This window comes from Dryobates pubescens, chromosome 5 (genome assembly GCF_014839835.1).
Source record: "Dryobates pubescens isolate bDryPub1 chromosome 5, bDryPub1.pri, whole genome shotgun sequence".
Lineage (NCBI taxonomy): Eukaryota > Metazoa > Chordata > Aves > Piciformes > Picidae > Dryobates > Dryobates pubescens.
Window position 1 is genome coordinate 46,012,387 of NC_071616.1, and position 19,785 is coordinate 46,032,171.

At 55.1% G+C, this 19,785-nt stretch overlaps 1 protein-coding gene across 1 annotated transcript in view; it reads right to left on the reverse strand.

The window, feature by feature from the left end:
• Nucleotides 1-615: 615 nt before the first annotated feature.
• Nucleotides 616-19,785, reverse strand: part of RASGRP1 (RAS guanyl releasing protein 1) — a 43,331-nt gene continuing 24,161 nt past the window's right edge. The window contains exons 7-17 of the mRNA XM_054162236.1: nt 18,880-19,053; nt 17,090-17,206; nt 15,832-16,107; nt 14,082-14,162; nt 12,102-12,206; nt 10,339-10,448; nt 7,956-8,100; nt 5,741-5,777; nt 4,857-5,003; nt 3,412-3,791; nt 616-907 (exon numbers count right to left, since the gene is read on the reverse strand). Of these exons, the coding sequence (XP_054018211.1) occupies nt 773-907; nt 3,412-3,791; nt 4,857-5,003; nt 5,741-5,777; nt 7,956-8,100; nt 10,339-10,448; nt 12,102-12,206; nt 14,082-14,162; nt 15,832-16,107; nt 17,090-17,206; nt 18,880-19,053 (1,707 nt within the window). The 3' untranslated portion in view covers nt 616-772. The remainder of the gene's footprint in view (nt 908-3,411; nt 3,792-4,856; nt 5,004-5,740; nt 5,778-7,955; nt 8,101-10,338; nt 10,449-12,101; nt 12,207-14,081; nt 14,163-15,831; nt 16,108-17,089; nt 17,207-18,879; nt 19,054-19,785) is intronic.

Sequence of the window (19,785 nt, forward strand, 5' to 3'; positions counted from 1 at the left end):
CTGGGTGAGCTTTGGAGGAGCCTTCCAACCCGAAGCACTCTATGGTAGGTCCCCTGTGTGAACAAGTTCCTCCTTAGCCAGGTGAGTAGGGCAGGGTGTCCAAGCTGCAGCACTCAGAGTAAACCCTGGGCTCATCCTTGTTCCCTTCACCAGGGTCAGCCTTTGGGCAGCAGCACTCCTGCAGCTCTGAGGGAGGGTTGCAAACCATTTCAGTTTATCCTAGGCTCTGGTGCTGAGACACTCAGGTTTCGTGAGCTTGGCTCCTTCCTGGTCAAGCTGTGCACACAGAGAAGGGCAGGGCATGAGCTGAGGTGGTTCCAGCCACAAGGAGCAGGACCTCTTTCTCCTGGGGGGAGCTGCATTCATCCTTTGTTGGTGAAGCTGTGCTGAATGTGAGGTGCTGCAGCCTCCTGAGCAGCTGCTTGGCCCCCACAGCTGCAGAGGAAGCTGTGCTGCTGTGCTGCTGTGCTGCTGGCAGCCAGGGCAATGCACACAGCCCTCGCCTCCAGCAGCCACAACCTCCTTTCTGTCCCAGGCAGAGCCAGGAGAGGCTCTCCTCACCGCACAGGTGACACCAAGTGGCCTTTGGAAGGCAGAGGAGAGGGGCTGGGGGCTGGGGGCTGGCTGTGTGAGATGGAAATGTGCTGAAGGAAGAGACTGTTTCTGCCTGGCATCCCCCAGCCTCCCGAGCTGCCTTGGGAAAGCAGCTCTGGCACAGCCCCAGCCTTCAGTCTTGCTTTTCTGCAGGGCAGATGTCCTTGCAGGCTGCCTGCTAGGAGCAGTCCCTGGGCTGCAGGCTGTGCACTAGGTGGTTTCTCCTCTGGCTTGTGAGAGATTCAATGGTTTTGTGTGCCTGCTCCAGCTGCAGCTTTAGGCCTTCGTTGACTGCCTTCAGAGTGTTTCTTTCCTACAACAACAACAACAGACAGCATTTTAGGCTGAAGTTGCCTTAGGAGTGCCTGGTGGTTATGTGCAGCTTGAGTGGCATGAAGGGCACAGAGTTGTTTCTGTGGCAAGAGACCTCTGGGATCACCCAGTCCAGCCATCAACCCAGCACCACCATGGCCACTAAGCCACGGCCCCAGGTGCCACAGCTGCACATCTCTGGGACACCTCCAGGGCTGGGGGCTCCACCACCTCCCTGGGCAGCCTGTGCCAGCCCCTCACCACTCTGGCAGGGAAGGCATTTGTCCTGACCACAGTCTCACAGCACATTAGAGGCTGGAAGGGACCTCCAGAGAGCATCCAGCCCAACCCCCCTGCCAGAGCAGCATCACCCAGGGCAGGCTGCACAGGAAGGCATCCAGGTGGGGTTGGGAAGGCTCCAGAGAAGGAGACTCCACAACCTCTCTGGGCAGCCTGCTCCAGGGCTCTGGCACCTTCACTGTCAAGAAGTTTCTCCTCATGTTGAGTTGAAACCTTCTATGTCCCAGTTTGTATCCATTGTTCCTTGGCTTATTGCTGTGCACCACCCAAAAGAGCTTGGCCCCCTCCACTTGCCCCCCAGCCCTCAGCTATTGATAGACATTGATCAGATCCCTCTCAGCCTTCTCTTCTCCACACTGAACAGCCCCAGGGCTCTCAGTCTCTCTTCACAGGGGAGATGCTCAAGCCCCCTAAGCATCCTTGTGACTCTCTATTGGATTCTCTCCAACCTAACCCTCCCCTGGCATAATTCCAGGCCATTCCCTCTCCTTCCATCACCTCAGACTAGGGAGCAGAGCCCAACCCTCACCTCACTGCAACCTCCTGCCAGGGAGCTGTGGAGAGCCATGAGGTCTCCCCTCAGCCTTCTCTTCTCCAGACTGACCACCCCCAGCTCCCTCAGCTGCTCCTCCCCAGCCCCTTCCTCCCCTTGCAAGGGCACTCAGTGATGCTTGCAACAGCCCCAAGTATCTCTCAGTTGTTATTTAGAAGCCATTCAGGCAAGGCTAAAACAAAAGTTGTTGTGGCTCTTATCAGTGGCACAGAAGCAGGAACTCCTTTGAGCATTTCCATAGCCTCTCATCTGTCCTCTTAAACATCTGCAGCAGCTGCTCCTTGGCAGTCATGTCCACCACCTGCATCTACCCACCCTGCACTGCTCCTCTCCAAAGAGGGCAAGCAGCAGCCCAGCTCCTACTTCACAGCTCTGCTAAGCTGTGCCCCACAGAATTCACATGGACAAAGTGGCTGCTGGTGGCTTGGCTGAGCAATGCCCTGCTGGAGGCAGCACTGGCTGGGCAAAAAGGGCTTCAAGAGTGGTGCTCAGTGGAGTTCAATCCAGCTGGCAGCCAGGCACAAGTGGTGCTCCTCAGGGCTCAGTGCTGGGACCACTTCTGTGTCACATCTTCATTGGTGACCTTGATGAGGACACAGAGAGTGTCAGCAGTGAGTCTGCAGATGACACCAAGTGAGGTGAAGTTAACCTGCACCAGGGCAGGAGGCTCTGCAGAGGGACTTGGATAGGTTGGGTCCATGGCCAAGGTCAACAGCAGCAGCTGCAACAAGGCCAAGTGCCAGCTCCTGCTCTTGGGGCACAACAACCCCAAGCAAGGCTCCAGGCTTGGGGCAGTGTGGCTGGAAAGCTGCTGGCAGAAAGGGACCAGGGGGTGCTGATGGACAAGCAGCTGAACAGGAGCCAGCAGTGTGCCCAGGGGGCCAAGAGAGCCAAAGGCATCCTGGCTGGGAGCAGCAATGCTGTGTCCAGAGGAGCAGGGAGGGGATTGTCCCCTGGGACTCAGCTCTGGGGAGGCCACACCTGGAGTGCTGTGTCCAGTTTGGGCACCTCAGTGCAAGAGAGATGTGGAGGTGCTGGAGCCAGGGCAGAGCAGGGCAAGGAAGCTGGGAAGGGCCTGGGGAATACATCTGATGGAGAGCAACTGAAGGAGCTGGGGATGGTTAGTGTGGAGAAGAGGAGGCTGAGGGAGACCTCACTGCTGTCTACAACTACCTGAAAGGAGGTTGTGGAGAGGCTGCTGCTGGTCTCTTCTCACAGGGAATTAGTGATGGAACAAGAGGCAATGGCCTCAAGCTGCAGCAGCTTTGGACTGGACAGTAGGAAACATTTCTTCCCAGCAAGAGTGGTCAGGGCTTGGAATGTGCTGCCCAGGGAGGTGGTGGAGTCCCCAAGCCTGGCTGTGTTTCAGGGTGGTTTGGATGTGGTGCTTGGGGCTGTGGTTTAGGGCTGAGCCTTGCAGAGCAGGGCTCTGGTTTGGGCTTGGTGCTCCTGAGGCTCTTTTCCAACCTAGATGTTTCTGTGGCTCTGATCTCTGTGACTCTGTGTGGTCTCTGTGAGCCATTCCAGGGCTCTGTGACTGCTCTGACAACTACCTGCAGTGGGTAAGGGGACACCTTCCCCCCCAGCCCCTGCCCCCTAGCCCCTTCCCAGCACTGCTGTGTGAAGCAGCCTGCGTGGCACCCTGTGAGTACCTGCTCCAGTTCCTGGTAGGAGGGCTTGCAGCTGGGCTGCTCCTCCTTTGCCCTGTGGCTGCAGTCCTTGTTCTCCCACTTCACATAAGCCTTCCTGCGGCCCAGGAGGGGGCTTGGCCAGGGGGACGCTGGAGCAGCCTGCAGGTAAGGAGCATTCTCTGCCCCCCTGTGGTCTTTCTTCTCTGCCTGCCTACGAGAGGCAGCAGCAGCAGCCAGCAGGATGAGCTCGGTCTGGGTGCTTTTATGGACCACAGCTGGTTTCAGCCTCACTGAGATCTTCTGAGCTGAGGAACCCATGAGCATAATGGTTCTGTCCTTGCTCTCTTCGCTGTGTTCCACCACTTCTCCATTGGGAAAGGTGAATGCTCCTTCTTCTTGCCCTGTAGGAGGAGATGTGGTAAGTGGAGTCAAGAGCTCAGCCCAGGGAAAGAGAACCAGGCAGCACAGGGAACAAACTTGGCAAGGGGCTGCCCAGGGAGGTGGTGGAGTCACCATCCCTGGAGGCGTTTCAGAAGAGCCTGGATGAGGCCCTTGGTGCCATGGTTGAGTTGATCAGATGGTGCTGGGGGATAGGTTGGACTTGATGATCTCAAAAGTCTTTTCCAACCTGGTCTATTCTATTCCATTCCATTCCATTCCACTCCATTCCACTCCATTCTATAGAAGCTCTTCCCCAGGAGGCTGCTGGAACACTGCCTCAGGTTGCCCAGGGAGGTGGTTGAGGCTCCATCCCTGGAGATATCGAAGGGGAGGCTCAACAAGGCTCTGGGCAACCTGATCCAGTGGAGGATGTCCCTGCTGACTGCAGGGGGTTGGACTGGGTGAGCTGGAGGTGCCTTCCAGCCCAAACCATTCCATGTTTCCATGATGTGGATGACCAGAGGAGGCTTCCACCCTAAACCTGAACTGTCAGCACTGAGAGGAGGTGCCCTGGGTGGTGCTGGGCAGCACACCACAGGTCACTCTGTCCCAGCATGACACAGGGAGCACTGTGCAGCCCTGCAGCCACTGCAGCTCTGATCAGAGAGCTGGGGAAGTGGCTGCACTGTGCTGCACTCAGGAGGTAAGAGGAATGGAATCCAGCAGCATGAATCTGAAGTACAACACAGAGGATTTGCATCAGAGTGGCAAGAAGTGGGTTTGAAGAGCACAAATACAGGCAAAGAAGCAGCTCAGAGGAGGTGGCTGTGGAGGGAGTTGGAACAGAAACAGCAAAAGGAAACCCAGAGAAGCAGCCTGGCAGCAGATCCAAGCTCCTGTGGAGGCCTGCAGGGTAGCTCACACTGTGACCTGCAGTGGTCTCCCCTGGCACAGGCTCACCTGCTCCTGGCTCTAGTGGAGATGCTGCTGAAACACTGCACCTAACCCCCCCAGTGATGCTGGCACAGGGGCACAGCAAAGCTCAGCTCAGCTCTTTCAATCTTGTTACTGAGAGCTTTTCTCACCGTGGAACTGTTCCTTGACTCCCACTGGGCAGAGGCTTGAAGCAAGAGCAGATGTTGGGCTGCTGTCTGCAACTGAAGTCTTGGGTCTCCTCTTGCACTCTATCACAATCAGGTCCTTGCACTGCTTGTGGCAGTTCATCCCACAGTCTGGAAGCAAAGCACAGTTGGCACACTCACTCAGCCTGCTCTGCCACTGCCTCAGTTTAGAGCCAGACACATTGCACAGAACCACACAAACATTCAGGCTGCAAAAGAGCCTCAGGAGCACCAAGCCCAACCCAGAGCCCTGCTCTGCAAGGCTCACCCCTAAACCACAGCCCCAAGCACCACAGCCAACCACCCTGAAACACAGCCAGGCTTGGGGACTCCACCACCTCCCTGGGCAGCACATTCCAATCCCTCACCACTCTTGCTGGGAAGAAATGTTTCCTACTGTTCAGTCCAAACCTGCTGCAGCTTGAGGCCATTGCCTCCTGTTCTGTCACTAATTCCCTGTGAGAAGAGACCAGCAGCAGCCTCTCCACAACCTCCTTTCAGGCAGTTGTAGACAGCAGTGAGGTCTCCCTCAGCCTCCTCTTCTCCACACTAACCATCCCCAGCTCCTTCAGCCTCTCTCCATCAGATGTACTCTCCAGGCCCTTCCCAGCTTCCTTGCCCTGCTGTGCACTCACTCCAGATTTGCTCTTTTAGCTCTTCCAAGAGCTGACAGCTGTGTGTCTCTGTGCTCATTCCCCTCCTGCCCCAGCTCTCATGCTGTGCTGCAATTGGTCTTCTCCTCCCTGAGAGGTCAGGTGAAATAAGGCCCACAGGATCCCAGGGTGACCCTGGGGGTTTTCCACCCACCAGCAAGTTTAGATGGGAACTAAGCAGAGGTGCTTTCTTACCTTTGCATCTGTATCCTTGCTTAATGACTCCCCACAGCTGCAATTCAAACAGAAAGACCATGGATTAATATTGCCCTGGGCATCAGATACCTCCAGGTAAGACAAGAAACCCACTGGGAGCTCCACTCACTTGCAAGGTCTGAGCACCTGCAGGATACCCTTTCAGGTAAGGTTAAAAGCTGAACTCTTTCCCTCTTTAGCATAAGGTCAAGGGAATATTTCATGTGTGGTCCTGGATCAAAACCAAAACACCTTGAGCCACTCTCTGCTGAGCACAGCAGCAGCTCTGGCAGCTCCCAGGGAGGCTGTGGAGCTGGAGCAGAGGGAGAATTCTCTCCCAGCACCTCTGTACCTGGAGCCAGGCTCTGCTGAGCACAGCAGCAGCTCTGGCAGCTCCCAGGGAGGCTGTGGAGCTGCAGCAGAGGGAGAATTCTCTCCCAGCACCTCTGTACCTTGAGCCACTCTCTGCTGAGCACAGCAGCAGCTCTGGCAGCTCCCAGGGAGGCTGTGGAGCTGGAGCAGAGGGAGAATTCTCTCCCAGCACCTCTGTACCTTGAGCCAGGCTCTGCTGAGCACATCAGCAGCTCTGGCAGCTCCCAGGGAGGCTGTGGAGCTGCAGCAGACGAAGAATTCTCTCCCAGCACCTCTGTACCTTGAGCCACTCTCTGCTGAGCACAGCAGCAGCTCTGGCAGCTCCCAGGGAGGCTGTGGAGCTGCAGCAGAGGGAGAATTCTCTCCCAGCACCTCTGTACCTTGAGCCAGGCTCTGCTGAGCACAGCAGCAGCTCTGGCAGCTCCCAGGGAGAATTCTCTCCCAGCACCTCTGTACCTTGAGCCACTCTCTGCTGAGCACATCAGCAGCTCTGGCAGCTCCCAGGGAGGCTGTGGAGCTGCAGCAGAGGAAGAATTCTCTCCCAGCACCTCTGTACCTTGAGCCAGGCTCTGCTGAGCACAGCAGCAGCTCTGGCAGCTCCCAGGGAGGCTGTGGAGCTGCAGCAGAGGAAGAATTCTCTGCCAGCATCCTTGTTTGATGCCAGCTGAACTGAGGCTTGGTAGGACACTCAGATTTACTGACTCTTTCTGGGACACAGGCAGGGGGCAGGGAGTGTCTGTGCCAGGACAGGGAAGGCTCTGGAATTGGAAACTCTGCCTGAGACAGTGTGTGGTCACACAACTCCCCCCCACCACCAGCAGGTAGGAGACAGCTTCAAACAGGTAATGGTGGTGCCAAGAGGGGTGTAAAGGGGCTCCAAGAGCCTCACAGCCAGAAGCCTGGTGCTCTACATTGCTTCACTGCTGTCTTCTACAGACCCCTTAGGAACAAGTTCTGCACCATGAGGGTGATGGAACATTCCCAGGGTTCAGAAGGAGAAGAGATGAAGCAGGGATGCAAAGACAAACTCTTTACCTCTCTCTCTCCATCAGTGTGGGAATCCATCACCTGAGCTCACCTGAGGGTTTCCAGTGAAGCAGGTGACCCAAGAGAGCCAGAAAAAGCAGTGGCTGCTGGTGAAGCACAGGAGAGGCTCACTGCAGACTCCACCAATAAAACTGGATTGGAGTCCCTGGCAGAAAAGGACTCCCTGGCTCCTTGGGAGAATGCCTCTGGAAGCAGGGCACAGAAGTGATCAGGGGGTTGGAGCAGCTCTGCTGTGAGCACAGGCTGAGGGAGCTGGGGGTGTTCAGCCTGCAGAGGAGAGGGCTCCAGGGACACCTAACAGCAGCCTGCCAGGACCTGAAGGGGCTACAGGAAGGCTGCAGAGGGACTGCTCCCAAAGGCCTGCAGGGACAGGAGCAGGGCCAATGGTTTGAAATGAGAGCAGAGCAGATTGAGATTGGATGTGAGGAACAAGTTCTGCACCAGGAGGCTGCTGGAACACTGCAGCAGGTTGCCCAGGGAGGGAGTTGAGACCTCATCCCTGGAGCTATTCCAGGTGAGGCTGGACAGGGCTGTGAGCAACCTGATCCAGTGGAGGATGTCCCTGCTGACTGCAGACTGGATGACCTTGGGAGGTCCCTTCCAGCCCAAAGCATTCTCTGATTTGATGATTTCTGTGTGTGACACACCTCATCTATATGAGATTTTAAAAATAGAGAGAGAGAGAGGGAGAGAGAGAGAGAGAGAGGGACAGAGAGAGGGACAGAGAGAGGGACAGAGAGCATTCTTCCAAACCAACCACAGCAGAACTGACTCAAAACCCCACACTGGAGCTTACAAATCCAGCACAGTTGTCACAGAAAGTAGGCCTCAGGTAAGTGGTCTCTTGAAAGTTGTGAGCAAAGCCAAGTCCCAGCTTGGAGTAGATGGAGCTGGCCCTCATGAAGTAAGCTGTGATTTCATCCCTGCTGATCAGCCCTTCCCTGCAGACAGACAAGAGGAGGCATTTGCCACACGTCCAGGAGGAGCCTGACCACAGCCTTCCCTCACAGCTCTGCTGCTTCACAGAGTACAGAATCAGCCAGGTTGGAAAAGACCTCAGAGCTCATCCAGTCCAACCTAGCACTCAGCACCAGCTGAGCAACTGAACCATGGCACCAAGGGCCTCAGCCAGGCTCTTCCTAAACACTTCCAGGGATGGGGACTCCACCACCTCCCTGGGCAGCACATCCCAGTGGCCAATCTCTCTTGCTGGGAAGAATTTCCTCCTCACCTCCAGCCTAAACCACCCTTGGCACAGCTTGAGACTGTGTCCTCTTGTTCTGGTGCTGGGTGCCTGGGAGAAGAGACCAACCCCCACCTGGCTACAACCTCCCTTCAGGCAGCTGTAGAGAGCAAGAAGGTCTCCCCTGAGCCTCCTCTTCTCCAGGCTAAGCAACCCCAGCTCCCTCAGCCTCTCCTCCCAGGGCTGTGCCCCAGACCCCTCCCCAGCTTTGTTGCCCTTCTCTGGACACCTTCCAGCAGCTCAACATCTTTCCTAACCTGATGGGCCCAGATCTGAGCTGTGTGTTTGGTCTCATTAGGTCTTCACACAGCAGTCCACACTCACTTCTTACACACAGGCTGCCCAGGGAGGTGGTGGCAGCCTCCTGCCTGGAGGTGTTTGCAGCCAGGCTGGAGGTGGCTGTGAGCAACCTGCTGCAGTGTGAGGTGTCCCTGGCCATGGCAGGGGGCTTGGAACTGGCTGAGCCTTGAGATCCCTTCCAGCCCTGACAATTATGCTGTGACTCTATGCTTTCCTGCCTTTTCTTTTGTTCCCTTTGCAGTGTTTCAGGCAGGACAGGGTTTGTTTGAAGGAGGAAAAAGGCTCACATAACAGCCCTGCACAAGCAGAAAAAAAATGAAATGGAATGTGTAGTCCTCATGAAAGAGGAGGCTGAGAGGAGACCTCATTGCTCTCCACACCTGAAGTGCTGTGTCCAGTTTGGGCACCTCAGTGCAAGAGAGCTGTGGAGGTGCTGGAGCCAGGGCAGAGCAGGGCAAGGAAGCTGGGAAGGGCCTGGGGAATACATCTGATGGAGAGCAGCTGAAGGAGCTGGGGATGGTTAGTGTGGAGAAGAGGAGGCTGAGGGAGACCTCACTGCTGTCTGCAGCTACCTGAAAGGAAGCTGTGGAGAGGCTGCTGCTGGTCTCTTCTCATAGGGAATCAGTGACAGAACCAGAGGCAATGGCCTCAAGCTGCAGCAGGTTTAGACTGGACATGAGGAAAAATTTTTTGCCATCAAGAGTGGTCAGGGACTGGAATGTGCTGCCCAGGGAGGTGGTAGAGTCCCCAAGCCTGGCTGTGTTTCAGGGTGGTGCTTGGGGCTATGGTTTAGGGCTGAGCCTTGCAGAGCAGGGCTCTGTGCTGGACTTGGTGCTCCTGAGGCTCTTTTCCAACCTGACTGTTTGTGTGCCTCTGTGATATTGCCACCCTGAGGAAATAAAATGGAAACAGACAAAAACCCCAACCAACCAAAACAACCCCACACAAACCCCAAACAACACCACCACCACCCAACCCAAACCAAACCAGCAAACAAAGCAAAGCAAAGCAAACCAAACCAACAAACAAAGCAAACCAAACCAAACCAAACCAAACCAACCTAAACCAAACCAACAAACAAAGCAAAGCAAACCAAACCAAACCAACAAACAAAGCAAAGCAAAGCAAAGGAAACCAAACCAAACCAAACCAACAAACAAAGCAAAGCAAAGGAAACCAAACCAAACCAAACCAACAAACAAAGCAAAGCAAAGCAAACCAAACCAAACCAACAAACAAAGCAAAGCAAAGCAAACCAAACCAAACCAACCTAAACCAAACCAACAAACAAAGCAAAGCAAAGCAAAGGAAACCAAACCAAACCAACAAACAAAGCAAAGCAAACCAACAAACAAAGCAAAGCAAAGCAAACCAAACCAAACCAAACCAACAAGCAAAGCAAAGCAAAGCAAAGGAAACCAAACCAAACCAAACTAAACCAAACCAACAAAGCAAACCAAACCAAACCAACAAAGCAAAGCAAACCAAACTAAACCAAACAAACCAAAACAAACCAAATCAACCAAACCAAACCATTAAAGCCCCCACAGAAACACCCCCAAACCCCCAGCACAACCCCCTCCCAAAAAGCAGGGGCTCCCAAGCAGCTGGGCAGAGCCAGGAGCTAGGCACTCACCAGTCCTTAGCCATCACACAGAAGGAAAAGGGGAAGCTGGCAGCTATCTTCTCAAACTCCTCCTGGGAGATGTATCCATCCTGATCATGGTCATAGTTTTTGAAGACAGACTGTGCAAGACAGGAGTGGAAGGGGTGTCAGCAAGCATGGGCTGCATGGCCCCTTGGCAAAGCCTCCAGAGCAGGCAGGGATTTCCTCCACCACTGTCTCCCAGTGCTCTCTCTGGGTTGTTGGGGGTTTGTTTGACTGGAGGCTAAAGAAGCCTTAAAGTCTTCATTTGCAGCCAAATGGAGAGAGGTCAGCACAGGCTGAGCTAGCTGCTGCCCTGCACAGCGACAGCTCTGTTCTGTGTTGCTTGCAGACCTGTATCTGCTTTAAGAGCATGAAGTTCTGCACCAGGAGGCTGCTGGAACACTGCCACAGGTTGCCCAGGGAGGTGGTTGAGGCTCCATCCCTGGAGATATTCAGGCTGAGCCTCAAGAGGGCTCTGAGCAACCTGATCCAGTGGAGCCTGTCCCTGCTGACTGGATGAACTTTGGAGGTCCCTTCCAACCCAACCCATTCTATGATCCTCTGTCAAGGCCTCCATATCTCCAGCTGCCACTACCACCCCATCAGTGCCCTCAGTGAGTGATGATCCCTGCAGCCAGATCACTGCAAGCTGCCTGCCCTATTCCATCAGGTCAGTGTCAGGGGAAAAGCAGTTCTGTGCCAGGATTCTCATCCAGATGCCTGTCTTCACTTGTGGAACCACCTCAGACTCTGTCCCTAAGGCAAGGAGCACACCTGGGCCAGATTTAGAGCTCCATTCCCAAACAGCATCTACCAAAGGACACCCAGGAATGTTGCAAGGGTTCAGAAGGAGAGGTGAAGCAGGGATGCAAAGACAAACTCTTTACCTCTCTCTCTCCATCAGTTTGGGAATCCATCACCTGAGCTCACCTGAGGGTTTCCAGTGAAGCAGGTGACCCAAGAGAGCCAGAAAAAGCAGTGGCTGCTGGTGAAGCACAGGAGAGGCTCACTGCAGACTCCACCAATAAAACTGGATTGGAGTCCCTGGCAGAAAAGGACTCCCTGGCTCCTTGGGAGAATGCCTCTGGAAGCAGGGCACAGAAGTGATCAGGGGGTTGGAGCAGCTCTGCTGTGAGCACAGGCTGAGGGAGCTGGGGGTGTTCAGCCTGCAGAGGAGAGGGCTCCAGGGACACCTAACAGCAGCCTGCCAGGACCTGAAGGGGCTACAGGAAGGCTGCAGAGGGACTGCTCCCAAAGGCCTGCAGGGACAGGAGCAGGGACAAGGGTTTGAAATGAGAGCAGAGCAGATTGAGATTGGATGTGAGGAACAAGTTCTGCACCAGGAGCTGCTGGAACACTGCAGCAGGTTGCCCAGGGAGGTGGTTGAGGCTCCATCCCTGGAGCTATTCCAGGTGAGGCTGGGCAGGGCTGTGAGCAAACTGATCTGGTGGAGGATGTCCCTGCTGAGTGCAGAGGGGTTGGACTGGATGACCTTGGGAGGTCCCTTCCAGCTCAAACCATTCCATAATTGTAAGCTCACAAATGAGCATTCACAGCCCCTGCTGGCTCCTGGGCCATGGAATTTCCTTCCATGCCTCATGGGCCACTGCTGCTGCTTACAGCGAGGCAGAAACACCTACTGGTGAGGGCAGAAGTGCTTCCCAACAGCTCTGCCTCTCTTTCTGTACCTCCTCATAGCTAAAGATTGAGTCTGAGCTGGTATGGAGGTCAAGAGGGCCAGGCATACTTACATCTACCATCCTCTGAACATGTTTGCTGATGGTCTTGGGATCAGGCTTGGGGGCTACTCCTGAGGCCCAGTCTGCAACTACTGGTGGTCTGGAAGGTGTCAAAGGCTGGAAGAAATGGAATGGAACTTCCATTAGTGCCACATGGAAAGGGTTTTTCAGCCTTGCCTTCAGCTGTGGCCATGGAGGCTATGTGTGTGACAGCCTGCTGAGCCCACAGCATGCTCTGAACAGTCCCCTGGGGCTCCAGGGGAAGCTCTTCCCTGGACTGCCCAAAACAGTGGCACAGGTCACTGCCAGCCCCAGAAATTCATCCTCAGTTCCAGGGGAGGTTTAGGCTGGAGGTGAGGAAGAAATTCTTCCCAGAAAGTGAGATTGGCCATTGGGATGTGCTGCCCAGGGAGGTGGTGGAGTCCCCATCCCTGGAGGTGTTTAGGAAGAGCCTGGATGAGGCCCTTGGTGCCATGGTTGAGTTGATCAGATGGTGCTCGGTGCTGGGTTGGACTGGATGATCTCTGAGGTCTTTTCCAACCTGTCTGATTCTGTATCCTGTATTTATATCATAGCATCACAGTACATTGGAAGCTGGGAGGGACCTCCAGAGATCATCCAGTCCAACCCCTCCCTGCCAGAGCAGCATCAGCCAGGGCAGGCTGCACAGGAAGGCATCCAGGTGGGGTTGGGAAGTCTCCAGAGGAGGATGCAGAGTGTGGATTTAATCCTCTGAATCACAGAAGAACAATCTCCTTTAAAGGAATCAATATCCATTGACAAGATTGGGTCTCTTGTGGTGTCTCCACACAACTTCATTTGTCTGCATGCTCATATTACAACACTTTGATCTGGCCTCAATTGTTTCATAGAGGGAATGGTTTGAAGCTCAGGCAGAGCAGAGTTAGGCCACAAAGATGCTCCCAGGGCTGGAGCAGCTCTGCTGTGAGCACAGGCTGAGGGAGCTGGGGCTGTGCAGCCTGCAGAGGAGAAGGCTCCAGGGGCACCTCAGAGCTGCCTGCCAGGACCTGAAGGGATCCTGCAGGAAGGCTGCAGAGGGACTTTCCATCAGGGGTCTAGAGACAGGCCCAGGGGGAATGGTTGGAAGCTGAGGCAGAGCAGGGTCAGACTGCAGCTGAGGAAGAAGTTCTTCAGCAGGAGGCTGCTGAGACTCTGGCCCAGGCTGCCCAGGGAGGCTGTGGCTGCCTCCTGCCTGGGGGTGCTGAAGGCCAGGCTGGATGAGGCCTTGAGCAGCTGAGTGTAGCTGAGAGGTGTCCCTGGGCATGGAGGGGAGGTTGGGGAGCTCTGAGCTCCCTTCAGCCTGAGCCATTCTGTGCTTCTATGCATTCATGCTTCCCAGCCTTGTGCTGCAGCCCAGGAAGCACTGCTGGCTCTGCCTCCTTTTAAGTTATAACTGATTAGTTAACAGATCTCTGCAGCTAAGGTTTGATCTCTCACTGTTTCACACTGCCTTGTGGGGCACTCACTGGGGAGGGACTCTTTAGGATGTTGGATAATGATAGCACTGGGGGGGATGGAGCAAAACAAGGAATGGGCAGATTCAGATTGGATGTGGGGAAGAAGTTGTTCCCCATGAGGCTGGTGAGAGCCTGGCACAGGCTGCCCAGGGAGGTGGTGGAAGCCTCCTGCCTGGAGGTGTTTGCAGCCAGGCTGGAGGTGGCTGTGAGCAACCTGCTGCGGTGTGAGGTGTCCCTGGCCATGGCAGGGGGGTTGGAGCTGGCTGAGCCTTGAGGTCCCTTCCAGCCCTGACCATTACTCTGTGATTCTGTGTTTCCCTGTCTTTCCTGCTGTTCCTCCTGCAGTGTTTCAAGCAGGCCATGGTTTGTTTGAAGGAGGAAAAAGAGGAAGTTGCTTAGCATGAACCAAAGACAAGGAAGGGGAAAAAAGCATGCAAAGGGAGAGAAGTGACATTGCTCAGGAGAAAACAAACCCAAACCATCTCTGTGTGAGGCACATGCAGGAGCTCCTTACAGCAGCTCGGTGGCCTCGTGGCTCCCGCGCATAGGACAGCTCATAGATTTCATCCTCTGTGTAGTACAGGTCAAGGGACAGCTGAAATACAAACACAGACATCAGCTGCACCCCAAACCAGCCACTGCTAGGTGGTACAAAGAGAACACCACTGATGCAGCTGAGCTGCAGAGGTGAGTTGAACTGGGCACATCTGCAAACTCCAGGCTGCTCTTGGCATCATCTGAACTCCTGAGACAGCACACAGCTGACAGCCAGCAGCACAGCAACTGACCCTGGGCACAAGGAGCAGCCAGGTAATTTATTGCTAAGTGGCCCAACAACAGAGGTCAGAGGGTGCAGAGGGTGTTAGGGGTTGGAAGGGACCTTCAAAGATCATTCAGTCCAACCCCCTGCCAGGGCAGGAGCATAGAACCCAGCACAGGGCACACAGAACACATCCAGATGGGGCTGGAAAGGCTCCAGAGAAGGAGACTCCACAACCTCTCTGGGCAGCCTGCTCCAGGCTCGGGGACCCTCCCAGGGAAGAAGTTCCTCCTCATGCTGAGGTGGAGCCTCCTGTGCTGCAGTTTATACCCACTGCCCCTTCTCATCAGTGGCACAGAGTCCAGTGGTGCTCCCCAGGGATCAGTACTGGGCTCAGTTGTGTTCAATACCTTCATCAATGACCTGGATGAGAGGATTGAGTGGACCCCCAGCAGGTTTGCTGATGATACCCAGCAGGAGAGGGTGGCTGACACCCCTCAGGCTGTGCTGCCACCCAACCAGAGCTGCACAGGCTGAGAGCTGGCTGCATGCAAGCCTCAGGAAGGTCAATAAGGACAAGTGCAGAGTCCTGCATCTGGGCAGCAATCACAGCAGGCACCAGGACAGGTTAGAGGCTGCCCTGCTGGGAAGCAGCTCCATGGAGAAAGACCTTGGAGTGCTGGTGGGCAGCAAGTCCTGCATGGGACAGCAATGTGCCCTGGGGGCCAAGAGAGCCAAGGGGATCCTGGGGGGCAGCAAGAAAAGTGTGGCCAGCAGGGCTGGGGAGCTTCTGCTCACCCTCTGCTCTGCCCTGCTGCAATCCTGTGTCCAGCTCTGGGCTCCCCAGTTCCAGAGACAGGGTTTCTTGGGAGGTGCATGAAATCACTTCCAAATGGGATCATTTCCCTCCTCATGGGAGCATTGCTCTCCCCATGGGAGCATTTCCCTTCTCATTGGAGCTTTTCCCTCCTCATTGGAGCATTGCCCTCCTCATGGGAGCATTTCCCTCCTCGTGGGAGCATTTCCCTTCTCATGGGAGCATTGCCCTCCTCATGGGAGCATTGCCCTCCTCATGGGAGCATCTCCCTCCTCATGGGAGCATCTCCCTCCTCGTGGGAGCATCTCCCTCCTCGTGGGTGCATTTCCCTCCTCACGGGAACATTGCCCTCCTCATGGCATCATTTCCCTCCTCATGGCATCATCTCCCTCCCCATGGGATCATGTCTCTCCTCATGGCATCATTTCCCTCCTCACGGGAGCATCTCCCTCCCCATGGGATCATTTCCCTCCTCATGGCATCATCTCCCTCCCCATGGGATCATGTCTCTCCCCATGGGATCATTTCCCTCCCCATGGGAGCATCTCCCTCCCCATGGGATCATTTCCCTCCTCATGGCATCATCTCCCTCCCCATGGGAGCATCTCCCTCCCCATGGGAGCATCTCCCTCCCCATGGGAGCATCTCCCTCCTGACGGGAGCGCTGCCCTCCTGAGGCAGACTCACTGTAAGCAAGTGAACGAGGTCCATGTTAGCCTCCAGAGGGAGCGGCATTTCCTGGAGCTGCACCAGCTCGTTGATGTGGTGGTACAGAGAGTAGAGCTTGTATATGTTAACTTTTTTGTCCTCCAAGTAGTCTGGCATGCCCTCATACAGTGAGATCAAGTCCTTGAGGTGGACCCCGAGGATGGGGATCTTGAAGTTGGTGCACTCGCTGTAGGCGCGGCGGTAGCTGTCGTAGTTCCTGTAAGATGAGAGCAGTTCTGTCATGTCATTAAACACCTAGGAGGAAGCAGAGACACAAATCATCAGCTTTCATCCTGGTCCTGCAAGCAGAGGGTTGTCAGCAGTGGCACAGAGTCCACTCGGAGGCCTGTGGCCAGTGGTGTTCCCAGGGAGCAGGACTGGGTCCAGTTTTGGTCAGTATCTTTATCAACAACCTGGGTGAGGGCATTGAGAGTACCCTCAGCAGGTTCCTGATGATACAAACCTGGGGAGGGGGCTGACACCCCTCAGGCTGTGCTGCCACCCAACCAGAGCTGCACAGGCTGAGAGCTGGCTGCAGGCAAACCTCAGGAAGGTCAATAAGGACAAGGGCAGAGTCCTGCATCTGGGCAGCAATCACAGCAGGCACCAGGACAGGTTAGAGGCTGCCCTGCTGGGAAGCAGCTCCATGGAGAAAGACCTTGGAGTGCTGGTGGGCAGCAAGCTCTGCATGGGACAGCAATGTGCCCTGGGGACCAAGAGAGCCAATGGGATCCTGGGGGGCAGCAAGAAAAGTGTGGCCAGCAGGGCTGGGGAGGTTCTGCTCCCCCTCTGCTCTGCCCTGCTGAGACCACAGCTGCAATCCTGTGTCCAGTGCTGGGCTCCCCAGGTCAAGAGAGACAGAGACCTGCTGGGGAGAGTCCAAGGGAGAGCCAGGAGGATGCTTAGGGGACTTGAGCATCTCCCCTGTGAAGAGAGACTGAGAGCCCTGGGGCTGTTGAGTCTGGAGAAGAGAAGGCTGAGAGGGGGTTTAGAGACAGGCCAAGGGGGAATGGTTTGAAGCTGAGGCAGAGCAGGCTTAGAGTGGAGCTGAGGAAGAAGTCCTTCAGCAGGAGGGTGGTGAAATCACAAACCTTCCAAGACCAAAGGAAGTATTTTCCTCCTCTGTTCTTGCCTTGCTCCCCACCTTCCCCAGTGAGGCAAGGTTATTTTGGGGTGTGCAATGACCAAAACAGTTAAAGGTTATCTTATCAGTGAAACACAGAGGAGCAGCACCAACCTTAATGACATCATGGGGAACACAGGAGCTGGTTTCCTTCAGTCTGGAAATGGAACTGTGACAGAGGCCTCCTATCACTGCCATCAGGGTATTGAAGTTCTGCAGCTGGTGGAGCTTCTGTATTGATACACAGACACAGAACACCACCACCACCACAAGCAGGATTTAGTAAGGGTTCAGGGTTTCCAACATGCACATCCAAATTCTGTATCTCCTCTGTTGCCTTCCTCTGTCTTAAAGGTTTTGTGCCACCACACACTGGTGACGAGTTGGGACTCTACCCCATGTGTCAGGATAGGCTGGGGACTGAGCTGCTAGAGAGCAGTGAAGGGGACCTGAAGCATGGGAGGTTGAGCATGAGCCAGCAATGTGCTCTGGTGGCCAAGAAGGCCAATGGCATCCTGGGGTGGGTTAGGTGTGTGGTGAGTAGTAGGTCAGAGAGGTTCTCCTCCCCCTCTGCTCTGCCCTGCTGAGGCCACATCTGGAATATTGTGTCCAGGTCTGGGCCCTCAGATCAAGAAGGACCTCAGGGAACTGCTTGAGAGAGTCCAGCACAGAGGCACAGAGCTGCTGCAGGCAGTGGAAGATCTTCCTCATGAGCAGAGTCTGAGGGAGCTGAGGGCTCTTGAGTTTGGAGAGCAGGAGCCTGAGAGGTGACCTCATTGCTGGTGATCAAGATGTGCAGGGTGAGTGCCCAGAGGCTGGAGCCAGGCTCTGCTGGGGGATGCCCAATGCCAGCACCAGGGGCAGTGGTGGAAGCTGAGGCAGAGGAAGTGCCATGGACACAGGAGGAAGAATTTTGTCCCTGTGAGGGTGCCAGAGCCCTGGAGCAGGCTGCCCAGGGGGGTGTGGAGTCTCCCTCTCTGGAGATGTTCAAAACCCCCTGGATGTGCTCCTGTGTGACCTGCTCCAGGTGCTCCTGCTCTGGCAGGGGGCTTGGACTGGATGAGCTTTCAAGATCCCTGCCAGTGCCTAACACTCTGTGATTCTGTGTGCCCTGTACTTATTCTACAGTTATTAAAGCAGATATTCACCCTGCAGGCACAGTTAAGTTTTCAAAGCACTTCCTCTTCCCACAGCCTACCACAAAGAGGAACCCCTGCAAAAAACCACCAGCAGCACCACAGCTCTGCTGCTCTCAAGCAAGGGGGAGCTGGGAGATGTGCTTCTAACTGTAGCCAAAGGCATGAGGGTGGTTCATGCTCTGGGAAGTGCCACCCCAGCTTGGAATCTCACCCAGCCAGTCCAAAAGCAAGGCTGGGTTTGGTCAGAATGGGTGTGAGGAAGCCATGGTGGCACTGCAGCATCTGAACAGCTGCTATGAAATGTGGGGTGTGAGAGCCAGGAGAGCACTGCCCTGCAGCAGCAGCATGAGATCAGGATCAGAGGATGTTAGGGGTTGGAAGGGACCCAAAGAGAGCATTGAGTCCAAGCCCCCTGCCAGAGCAGGAGCATAGAACCCAGCACAGGTCACACAGGAACACATCCAGAGGGGGCTGGAAAGGCTCCAGAGAAGGAGACTCCACAACCTCTCTGGGCAGCCTGCTCCAGGGCTCTGGGACCCTCCCAGTGCAGAAGTTCCTCCTCATGTTGAGGTGGAACCTCCTGTGCTGGAGTTTATATCCACTGCCCCTTGTCCTATCCCAGAGTGCAACTGAGCAGAGCCTGTCCCCTCCCTCCTGCCCCCCAGCCCTCAGCTATTGATAGGCATTGATCAGACCCCTCTCAGTCTAAAAGGCTGTTTCAGGGAAGCACCAAGCAAGCATCACTCCTGCCCAGCCTGCACTGACCTGTGCCACATGAATGAACTTGATGAAGACTTCAGCCCGAAGCTGTGGGGTTGGCCTGCTGAGAACCATCAGCTGCACCCACTGGGAGATGCCATTGCAGAGAGCAATTGATCTCTCCATCGTTGGGTTCTCCTTCACAGAGCTGTTCACAATGTAGTTCTGATAGTCTGAGAACTTCAGAAGAGCAAAACAGAAGAGAGTCAATGAAAACCCCTCTGAAGTTTCCTGTTCCTCACCACCTGTGTGCAGATGCAGCTCTGGTGCAGCACATGGAACACCCAGAAGAGATTCTGCACCTTCAATCATTGAACTGCCAGGGTTGGAAGGGACCTCAAGGCTCAGCCAGTTCCAACCCCCCTGCCATGGCCAGGGACACCTCACACTGCAGCAGGTTGCTCACAGCCACCTCCAGCCTGGCTGCAAACACCTCCAGGCAGGAGGCTTCTACCACCTCCCTGGGCAGCCTGTGCCAGGCTCTCACCACCCTCATGGGCAACAACTTCTTCCTCACATCCAATCTCAATCTCCCCACTTCTAGTTTTGCTCCTTCCCCCCCAGTCCTACCACTACCTGGCAGCCTGAAATGTCCCTCACCTCAATAACCCTCAGTAACCACAAGGATAAAGATCTCTCCTTTGTTCAGTTCAAAGCAGAAAGTTTCATTTAATCAGCTGAAAGCTTCTTCCTGTTCAATATTTACATCACAGCTTTCTCATTGTGCACCTAGGTTGGGGCAAACCTAGACACCAGTTCAGGCTGGGGGATGATGGAACTGAGAGCACCCTGCAGAACAGGACTTGGGGGTGCTGGTGGGGGAGCAGCTGGCCAGGAGCAGGCAGGGTGAGACTGCAGCACAGAAGGCCAAGGGCAGCCTGGGCTGCATCCAAAGCAGGGTGGCCAGAGATG